The 12,436-nt window shown below is 32.0% G+C and overlaps 1 protein-coding gene across 1 annotated transcript in view; it reads left to right on the top strand.

Annotated features, from left to right (window-relative positions):
* Nucleotides 1-779: 779 nt before the first annotated feature.
* LOC112685542 (NAD kinase-like) overlaps nucleotides 780-12,436 on the top strand; it is a 97,434-nt gene continuing 85,777 nt past the window's right edge. The window contains exon 1 of the mRNA XM_025557460.1: nucleotides 780-1,137. Coding sequence (XP_025413245.1) covers nucleotides 1,004-1,137 — 134 coding nt within the window. The 5' untranslated portion in view covers nucleotides 780-1,003. The remainder of the gene's footprint in view (nucleotides 1,138-12,436) is intronic.

Here is a 12,436-nt window from a genome sequence, read left to right on the forward strand (position 1 = left end):
TTAACAACTCATCGATTGTGTAATTCTTTTTAAAAGAATAACGATGGAATAATTGATTATGATTGTAATAGTGTGACTTTTTCAAGGGCGTCCACGTAAAAAATTGTCAGCAATTTTTACACTTATTGACACTGAAGATAGCATCAGCATTTATGTACTCATTTCGACGACGAATGATTAACGTTAATCTACAAATGATACAAATGTTAATATTCCTGCTTGCCCAGAAAACCACCCAGGAAGCGATACCTGTTGTTTACCAATCTCGGTATACGATTAGAACTAAAAATGCTGAAAATAAAACGATGGTTTATTTTATTATAAACACATTGTTTTCGTTAAAAGTTCACTAGACGAGATGGAATGATTTAATCTGAATTTCGATATAAAATGAAGAAATTATAACTGTTATGGGGGGGAGACGATCGGTAAACCGGAAAAGTTGATGTGAGAGCTAATGTCTCAGTGATCACTTCTCGCATTACGTTTAGACAAAAACATTTACATTCGTAGGACTTGAAACGTTTAGTGAATTATTTTTTTCCTTCGAAACAGTTACTTTAGCGCCATCTGTGCGAATCACACGACCGGCAACACAACGGCGGCGGAACAACAATAGGCGACGAACACCTTGAACGGTCTTTCATCAAAACAAGCGGCGGCGGCGGATTCTGTACCGGCTTACGGCGGTATTGCAACGCAGCCGCTGCCGCCACCGCCAACGCCACCGCCGCCGCCGCCGCCGGTCAGTTGCTACCCGGTATCTGACAGTGACGGATTTCCACCGTCACGCCAATCGCGGTTTCTGGTCACCGGTTTCTGTTCGCAGCTTTTCCGCGCCGCGCACCGACACGGTACCATACGCGTGTTACCAACCGTGGTAACGGTAATATTATTCAACCGTCCTGTGTACGGACGCGCGCGTGCACTCGCGTACTTCGCGGTGTGTTCGTATTCTTGACTAACGGTGTTTGTTAAAGCCGATCCGACTCGAGTAGGCAATATGGACGAGGGCACGTTGCACATGGCCAAAGCAATGGTGAACATGAGCATCGAAGAGGAGCAGACGTACGCCGACATCGCCAAGTCCGACATGACCGTGTTGGGCAAAGTCAAGATGCAGGACAAACTGCTCAGGTACTGTACCGCGTTACGATTGCCGTGGGTGGCTGCGGCGCGTGTAACATCGTGCACGTGCGGTATCCCTAGATTACACGACTTTTCCCGAGGGTACCGGTAAGGGCAAATCTACCCCGACGATGTCGGGTGCTTAGTGTTGATCCATCAACCCCCCGTCGGTCACTGTTTGTCCGGTAGGTTAGGTAAAGGGGCTCAAAATACCGATTTCCAAGAACAAGTACTCGTGCAGTTCTTTTTAGACTATAGTTCGTCGCCCAGAACGTGAAGACTGCGGTTGTCCGACTCCGCGGGCACTATTACTTATCCGATACCTACCCGTTACGGTTAAGAATCAGTCGCCAGTTTGCAAGATGATTGCAAAATATTTACATGTATTTAGTCATCATAGTTTATAACTACAAGTTTTTCTTTCCATTTAATAAGAACTATCTAACCATGGTCCCAGATTTGCATCCCACCTCGACCGAAGCCCTTTATCCGTTATCTGTAATAGTACACGCGTCGCACGCATAACGTAATTTAAATAGCTACCCGTTTTGAAACGCTTACTAGTATATTACTAGTCATTGTTTAACCCTATAGAATATACGTCAGAGCGCGAGTATTAAATATAAGGTATTTTTACTCACAGTAAATTTACTCATAATTTTTCTCATTAGTTCCGTTTGGGGAGAAATTTTTTTTGCACCCAATGTTGTGCATAAGAGTGTCGAACGTATAACGTGTGTAATCTTTTACGCGCTTCGATGTACAACGTTATTTAAGTGAGCGTAAAAATTAACGATTCAGAATTGTAATAATCACATGGACCGACGTGGTCAGTAACTTGGTTTTCCGTAAAACGTAGCTTCCGATTATAGACGGATATTGGGGAGGACTTGGGGTGAGCTTAAGCCCCGCTGGACTTAACCAAACCACACCAGCCTTTAAAATAAATCGTGTATTTTAATATTTGATATTTATAATTTTTATTTTATTTTGTTCGTATACGAGAATGGTCTGGAATATTTACGGACTATCATTATTGGGAAAACCATACTTTGTAGGTAATAAAGGAAATAAAGGAATATGTTTATACAATTAAATTATAAATTAAAATGAGTAGCTGTATATAGTATTTTATATTTTTATGTTCCTATTACCTATGTATGTATATTTGATTCTTAAACTAGAATAAAATTGGAGTAGCCACTAATTAGTAGGCTGAAGCGTCTAACAATGTCTATTTACGCTGATGGATAAAGCAAAAATGTCAAGCCCCCCTCCCCCCCACCGGATGTGACCAAATATCTGCCTATGCTTCCGATTATGCGGTTTGGAATTCGTCGGATGGGCGCATGAAACGTTGCGAACGCAATCGCCGGTGTATGTACGCAAAATTACACAGCGGCCGATAATAATTGTATGTTCGCTTTTCTATTGGAAAACAATTCATCAATTTACCGCCCACGCCACGCGGCTTGTCAGTACCGGGTTGTCAACAGCGACAAGCAGTCCGTACCTCCGTGCCAGAACGGTAAAATATTACATTGGTACGTATCAGGGATGAACAACTAAAAGTTACTAGAAGGCCAATTTTTAGAAAATTAAAATCCAGCAGACAAAAAACATAGGAAAAAAAAATGAATCAAAATATGAATTTTAATTAGCATTTATAAACACCGAAATAATAAATTCAACACACACGACAGCACGACACGAATGATACGAAGAAAATGATATAGTTGAATAGTTCGGTACAAACAGCTACGTTCAAAAGCTATACGTATACATATATATGACATTTAGACATTTAAAAATATTTGATACCAGATAACCGTTATTATATCAATAAGATAAAGTATAGACGCCAATTTCCCACCCCTGGTACGCATAGGTATGCGCAGACCTATATTTCAGGGGTGCCTATTATAATTTTGGACCCTATCTTAACAAAATGCGTAAAATTTATAGGTTATAATGTATAATTAATTAAATAAACATAACTTAAATTTTGTATTTAATATTGTGGTTTACAAGTCCCAATATGTTTTCCTTGAATCTATTTTTGTAGTAAATTGTAGCTGTTATACTATCATAATAAGTTTTTGCTTGAACGTTTAGAAAATTTAGTTTTATTTTTCTTATTACTAGACGTCATTTAATTTTTACCAAATATTTTAGAATAAACTTAAATTAATTGGAGCAACATCGGTTAAATACAGAACTCTTGTCGAATGTAGAGCCCATTTTACAATGTTTCATGGGGTGCCCGGGCATACCCGGCACCCCCCGTGTGTACGTCTATGCTGGTACATATCGTTGGCCCGTTCGAGTTTGACGAGATTTCGAAATCTCAACCTCGTCCGTCGCGCACCTCTGATCCGCCGTCGGTCGTAACGCACGTCGCGGAGCTCCGATATCGTTTGACGACAATTACGAACGGTTACCGTGAACTTCTCGTCGAGCCGACCAAAAGCCTGATCAACTACTGTGCCTAGAGAAGCATTGTCTCGGAATTTCTACCCGGCTCTAGGGCTGACCGCGGTTTGGGTAATAACCACGCGTTATCATGTGCGCCGCGCCAACGGTTCTGTCTCGAACTTTGACACACATCCGCGCAACCGGTCGTCCATCCTTATCTCCGCGGTGCATAATAATAGGATACACGTACGTCCGACAATCGTTTTTTGTCTCGTTGCCACGGCGATCGTCATGTCGCGTTGTGTCGCGTCTACCGCTACCTCCGCCACCGCCGCCGATGACGAGATGCCCGGAACACGGTTTAATAAGGTTTCCTTGACCGATTGATTTTCAAAGCGACGTGGTCCGTCCGCGCGATCGTGTGCACCTCGTGCCAACACCTCACGATGGCTTGTTATACGCTTGCTGTGGTTTTCGCTTAAAGTCTCTTACGGTTGTTGACGTTTACGATTCCCACACCTATTGCATCTATTAAAGTTTTCTGAAATTAGTATGCTAAATAAGCGCATTTACGATTTCCCACATCGACGCCTCAATTCAAGACTGCAATATCTCAAAAATATTCAAAATTGAATTATCTAGGTTGTTATCTACCTATGTGATATTTTTTTCAAAATTACGACGATTTTGATCCCATAACGCGATAACTTTTAGTTACATTATTCACCTTTAGAGGTTGTTTATTTCATTTTAGAACAAGTAGTTTCATGATTTGAGTTATTGCAGTTTTGAACTGAGACGTCGATATGTGAGCGAGATAATACATTTCAAACATGCGTGAACGTTATTCAATTACGTTTCGAATTCATATATTTCTGCGGTAACTTTTATGAACAAAAACTACAGCGATGGTTCGCACAAAAAGTCTATAAGATCTTATTATAAAAATTATAGTATCCATTAAATATATAGAGAGTTTAGGTGTTAAGTATTGGTGGTATGACAAACCATCGTGTGATCATCATGATAACAGTTATATGCTATAATTTTATTAAAACTTCCATTATAATTCATAAACATCTTATAGTATTTTTAAATCTATATAAGCACTCGTAATATAAAATTAAGTGGCTCCTTGTAATTTAATAATTAAAGTAGACTATATCAACGCTATTTAAAAGGTTTTTGCTTTAAATATTTAGTCATTTACTTGAAAAAATACATTTGATAAACAATATACGTAGCTTTATCTTTTATTCTATTTCTCATTTTAAATGTATAAATAATATATTTTTTGTTTGTTAAAATTTTTTTGAATTTTGGAAAACACTTAGTATAGGTACATACAATGACGATACCGTGAATAAACCGTAGCCGTTAACGCGACCGTGAAAGCTTTGATAATACTAGACTTAACAAGGTCAGTATATTATTTGTGTTACTTCCAGGTCCTCAAATATCACGAATAATATGAATAGTATGTATAAATGTATGAACGTGTCTGTCAAACGAATCGCCAAACTGGTGATCGTCATTATCGACGTTAATAGATTTATTTTATTACAAATAGTATTTATTCTATTATATTTATCGAAATTTATTTCTATGCAATATATCATATTAAAAGAAAATATAAAATCAAAAAAATGTAATTTTCTCAAAAACGAAAATCAATTTTTATAAAGTAAATTGTTTGTCAATTTATCATGGAGAAACATGATTTCAAAAATTCTACTGTGATGCGGAAACCATTATGAAATGGAAATATCAATGGATTGAAAAACTCGATTATATTGAATTAAAATATTTTTTACTTAAGCTAATATACATAAGTACCTATAATTTTCCCTTGTATTTCTATTTTGAAAAATTGTATCCCTTTTAAATTAAATCACAACGGGCATGTCCAGTAGTATAGTGACCTCTTTTTATGCATCGAATATTTTCAAACAAATTTTTGTAGAAATGAAGACTTTCATTTCTCCTTTATATCTTCATTACTCCGATGCCTTTGTGTCAAATTTTCATTCCAAGTATGCATCTGTTATAAGATACTATGTTATACCTTAATAATATTTATTTTCATTCGCAGCGGAACATTGACAAGCCCCGTGGTCTTATTGATTAAGTACCTACTGTATTATATTATATTATATTATATAGGTACGAGTATTTTATATATAGTAACAGCTGGTAAAAATATTTCACGATTTTTATGCAATTTTAAAAAAAAAAATTTCCCGCCTAATCCGTTAAACCTGCTTCCATCGAAAACGCACGACTATGGGAAAAATAAACTTACGAAGGTTCTGTTACCGATCATCAACCATTATATTATTGCCGCGAAGTACACTTAAACACTTCTATTGTCGATTAATTATTGAGCGTTTTAAACTAATTACAATACAACTTTGAGCAGCGTATATAATTTATATACTGTTTAACTACAACATATGTACATGAGTAGAATTTACCTATATTTATATGTATATATAACCAATATCCTCGTGTAAACTGTAAAACAATCTCGCATTTCAACTGAAATCGTTGGTCAAGTATTGAATACGTTTGAACTATGTTTCAATACGTTTTGCATAATATACGAGTATTGACAAAATACATGTTTAATATTCTTTTACATAATATATTGATGAATATGAAGAGTGTAAGACGACTTACTGTTCCCGCAGTATTACTGCATCGCGTTTCGAGTCATCACGCGAACACACGCAATTAAGGCTTTCCAACGTCGTAATGTTTCTGGCTATAAAAATCAAGGGGATAGAAATATTGCTTTAAGCTAACACATATCATCAAACCGACGACCATGTAATTACGAGTTATATTAGAAATTAATGCAAATTTACGGTAATTGCTGATTTTCCATTGTAAAGCCATCGTATATATAATTAATATATATATTTATACCTTTTAAACATTCGACTGTTTTGTTTTTTTCTCCCGCGCATAATTTAATTAACGAAATGAATAATTTATAATTCGGCGGTGCACGTGCCACGCACAAGCGTCCTGATAAATATATAATTAAAATCAAGGAAAACAGTTATTCGGCCGATGTTTGCAGAACACCATCCATAGGCTTCGGATTCTTGGTGCGGAGACACCTTGAACACATATTTTTTCATCGTCCATCATCAAGGCACAATCGTGTAGGGCTGCGAAGAGACGGAGGTAAATTTATCGTTCACACGTGATAAAAATTATAATATTATAATAGTAAAAACTATTTTTATTATTATTATTACTATTATTATCATTATTAACATTCTAATTTTACAAAAGATCGCATATCTCATGGACGACTAGTATTATTTTTTTTTCACGTTTTCACGCTCTTATTGTAATAAAAAAAAATAATATACTTTCAGCCATTGAGTAAATGTATATCACATTGCATTCACTACACAATGTACATCATACAAACGCGCGCGCGCGCGCGAGCGCGTATATTATATAATACGTTAGTATTTAAACGTAGACGAAATTCGTGACTTTACCCACCGTCCACAATCTATATGCATATACGCGTCCCGATACTATCGGTTCGCAGCGTGCGACCAGTCAAGGTAAGGGTCAAGTTCACGCGAAGCTTGTCGAAAACCGGGACTAATTAAACTTTAAGTATTAGCGTTATTCGAGTCTATGTCAGCTATGTCAGCTACAAATTCAATTTATTCTACTTAGAATTTATTTGATTTTTATGTGTTCCAAATCTTGTTCAATCATTTTTTTGACAACTGTTCCCTTTGTGTTCAGTTTGTCACGTACCATATGGTATATGATAGATTAATTTATCTTAAAACGGCAATAATTACAAAATATGCTCTTACTCTGGAAAATATCTACTCAGAATTACAGTTTAGTTTTCACTGTAACACCTTATAGTCGTTTACAAAATGTCGAAAATTTTTTAACTTTATTTTTTCAAAACCGATTTTTAATGCTTTTTTAAGCTGAGCTGAAAGATCTATACAGCTCTTTGCTTTAAAGAAGCTATTGCTTCTTTTTTTAGAGCTTTTCTTTAATTTTTTATTGCTTTAAATATATTATGTTTCTTTTTTCTCTATAATGATTACCCCAATTTTGTTTAATCTTTAATATCTGTACATTATTATAAATTACTACATATAACTTATAATAACTTAATACTCTAAGTTACATACTTATTCATAAGTCGTTCCACATATGGTACATATTCATATTTTGTAAGTTATATTAGCCATTAGGTACTTTAATTTTTATAGATTATTTTGATATTTATTGAAATCCAAAAATCGTGTGAAACAGTTCGACGGTCTATAATTATTAATTTAGAACATATTATTTGAAATATATCATTATAAATAATATTTGATATTTCCGATAATAATTGTCTTTTGTGTAAAAAATAATAATAGTTGTTATTAATTTTCTTACCACAAAATTTTATTTTAAATATATAGTCTTTATATAAATAAAAAAACTCATTAAGTAAAAAGTTACTCTAAAAAAAATTTAGTTAACTTTTAACTTTTTAACTCGTTAATGCTTAGCCTTAATATTATATAAGATAGTAGGTACGTTTGTAAATCGGATATTAAAACCATTCATTCTCTCTTACCATGTTCTTAATGTACACACAATACTGATTGTTTCTTATCATATAGAAAAAAAAATTGAGTATGTTTCAAAGTACATAATATAATTTCTTTTCCGTTGAGAAAAATATTAGCTTGTTATATAGATATATTTTTAGGCATACCTTTTTAATCTTTGGTAATTTTTACGTGGTTTACACAAGGACGCAATTTCAGTAAAAAAACTGAGTTACAGAAACACCTCTACTTTTTTTAATTTTTCTTTATAGTTATAGATACCTGCATACCTGTATAATATCCATTCAACAATTACTAAAATATACAGTAAATATTTAAATATTTCTATATTAAAATTATATACAAATGTTTCGTTGCATGATCTGTTTTTATATTATAAATTGATAAATAAAACAATAAAAACCCTTTTTTTTCTATATATAATGTGTAATGAGTAGGGCGCGGATTTATATGTAATAAAAAAATCAAAATATGTAAATATTTATGTTCTTATTTTTGCTAAAATATGTATTAAAAAACGTAAAATATATAACAAAAAAAATCGGTATTTTCCATTAATTTTTAATTATTAATTAATAATTATTCATTTAATCATCTTCAATGTTGTCTTCTTTGGAACGATTGGATAAGACGTACATTTAAAGATTTTCAAATTTTAATGTACGGCGGTTGATTTCTAAGTCAACTCGTAGCGGCTGAGGCTGTATTCAACGTCACCCGAGGTTAATGGGGCATATTTCATACCACATACATCGAATAGTGTTACTTCAATATAATTTGACATATTTTCATTTATATTAATAAGATTATATCAAATAGTTTTAATTTTTTTGTAAACCAACGTATTACCCAGTACGTAGTTTTATTAATTTTTTTTATAACTCCAGATTCTACTTGAACTTAATTTCATTTAATTTCTGCATTTTCTACTATCGCGAGACTTTCAACTATTGTTAGATTCAATGTTTCTAATATTTTATTATTTTAACCAAAAAAAAAATTTTTGGGAAATATTTGCTAAATTATTTTACAAGTTATTAATTTACATATCAGAAGTAATAGCAGTTGTAGTATCTGATTTAAGATTTGAAATATCTTCTTTCGTTTAATTCCAATATAATAATTGTAAATTAAATAAAAACTGTATTAAAATGGTATGAAAATATGTAAATATTAATTAAATATTTAAAAATATGTATTTACATCAAAATATGTGAAAATATGTAAAATAAAATAGGTCTCATATTATTCAGGGTATTATGAAACGTGCTTATTTTTAATTAGAATTGAGAAATTCACATTCAATAAATATATGTAATTACATAAAAATCCGCGCCCTACTAATTACTATTTAAATGTACCATAAATTGACATTAACAAATTTAGGAGTGCTAAGCTCAACTAGGTACTCCCTCCATAATTTCGCCTATTGGTTTAAATTTGTTTAAATATTGGTTAAATACAAACATTAAATACCTATTTTTTTTTTTTTTAAATTTCAATCGAATTTTTGTAATTTTCATAAATATCATAGTTTTTGAAGAAAAACGATGTTTCTCATCTAAATTATACATAATACACCTTCGAAGTTCGAGGTGTGCGAAGAGCGAAAGTCTACACCCACGAATATGTCATTAGATCCACAGGCTTTTACAATATAGCACACGTATTTATTTATTTATTTATTTATTTATTTATTTATTTGAAATGCCTACATTGTTATTACTTTTAAACTTGTAGTACTGTCGAGGAATCGACCGAATCCTTGTCTCCCGACGGAACCCCGTGGAGACATGTTGTCACGACTTTTTACTCGGTTTTTCAATTGTCAGATTGGCGAGCAGCGAGTGACGGCGACAAGACTATTTTCGATATCAAGATAATTTATACCATTAAATATTTACATGTTTACACGTTGCATATTATACACGCTTTGTATAGGTACGTTACTTGCTAGCAGTGCTATGGATCTGAGAGTGCTATGACTGTGGCCGGAGCAATAAATCTTCAAGCGAGAACGTTATCCATCTTACGTTCGCCAATTATGTGCACCGGGCCGCAGCCACGTTACACACGACGAAACGATAAAAATCGTTTATTTTTCTTTCAAAATGATTTGTGTACACGAGCACCTCCACATAATTCAGCGCCTATCCTCCGATGCATGTATAACATAAACGATAGTTATGTTTACGCATGTTGTGCATAGTCAAATACACATGTAATACTTACATTCTGTGAAGCTCGTTAAATATGTTTTACAACTCCGAAACAATAACTCATACTTAGATGTGTAATCCTTACAATTTTTTAATATCATTGAAAATCTTATAGTCCATTTCAAATTTTAACAGTAATTTTTAACATTGTGAACATTTTTAAAATGCATATAATAAACTAAAATACTCGTAATAGTATAACTACAACTCACTGTAGTAAACAATAAAATATTAATATATTCATATAAGTTCGTAGTTCTACATGATATCGAGTGTCCTATATAAGGATATACTAATCACGATATCACCTGTACTCGTGTATATCTATATAATCAAATTCCGTTATTGTTTCTCTAACTCCCCATGATGGTTAACTAAATGTATTAATTTTTAAAAATAAATATAAATGTTGTATTAAAATGTTTATCTAATTACTTATATTAAATTTCAAAATAGTAATTACTGTAGAATTCATTTTCTAAAATGTTGACAAACGACTACCACAGAATTAATATTAAGTCGTGATTTAATTTTTTTCGATAAATGTTAACAGGCAACAATTAACAAGGAAATAAATTTGATAATATCTTATCTTCAGCACACTTGTCCGACAGTAAAACACTAATTATATTAAATATTATATTGAAATATTTTCGGATATTATCCTCATATAGGACACTCAGTATTTATAAAAAATTTAATTATTTAAAAAAATATCATACATATTTATAGTTTTCACAAAAACATTTAAAACCCAGTATTTATTTATAAGATAAAACCATACTTATAATACTAATAATAAGACTATAAATTACAAAATAAAACTTTTAATTCGGTTACAATGAAACATGATTTAAATTTTTTCCGTATTAAGTTGTATCAAATTATCATTAAAAAAACTTATTTAATTTCCTTGAATTACATAGTCCTATCCATGCACATTAATATATATTATGTATGCAGCATTTTTAAATAGGAAGTTAGTTCTACATTAGATAATACAAGTATATGCATTTTTTTAAAATATAAACAATTTTATAATGATTTTTAACAAAAAAAGATTAAATACGTATAATAATATTCATGATCGAAAACCTAAATTAAATGTTTGCTATGTATTTCACATACCACAAGCATGAGAAAACTTGGATATAAACTTATAGTGACTAAGAAAAATCATTGTAAAACGAATTAATACTAAAGAACTATGACCATAAATTACGTTCGATAAAGGAGATTAAGTTTATTTATTAAACAAAACTGTCCAATATTATATAGAAGTGTAGACATTTGTACAGAAATAAAAGAAATAACTTCAATGTATTAGTATGTTTCTAATTAGAATTTGATGGCCAACGGAGGTCATTGTACGTATACGATTTGATTAAAGCAATTTTAAAGATAAACATTTATTTAAATATATAAAATAATAATAATAAATTAAATAATATTTAAATAAATAATTATTTTAACAAAAATGTATTGATATATTTACACGTGTTACTTTTTCTAGATAACTATCGACGTTTTAAAAATGTATACACCAACTTACATTGATGTATTGGATAAATGTTGAAAAGATCCTTGTTTATTTAAAAATGTTCAAACTACCGCCGAATATTATTGTTTTAGAAACATAGGACACATATAAAAACATAACGTACACCAAAACAGGAGAGATGATTGAATAATATTTATGAAACGTTTTCAATTTTTCCTATACAATAGTATATATAGGTAAATACTATTTCATTTTCAAATACCCTTCGTACAGACGACGTACTATTGTTTACTCGGGATGAAACAATGGTTAAAATATTATATGGTTATTAATAACTGATAAATTGTTCAAGTCATTTATGGGTAGTGTCTGATGCAGTTATAAACCAGATTGTGTTTTAATGTGTTATTTTACACACATAACGTTCGATTCTATACTGTGCTCGTTGGATAAATCTTATTGAAATAATTATTGCAAGACAAGGCTATAGAACTCGGCAAGATACGTCGTCATGCATCTGATTTTTTTTTTTTTTTGCGCTCCAATTAATTATATCG

Source organism: Sipha flava, unplaced genomic scaffold, assembly GCF_003268045.1.
Source record: "Sipha flava isolate LNK unplaced genomic scaffold, YSA_version1 281_pilon_pilon, whole genome shotgun sequence".
NCBI classification, from domain to species: domain Eukaryota; kingdom Metazoa; phylum Arthropoda; class Insecta; order Hemiptera; family Aphididae; genus Sipha; species Sipha flava.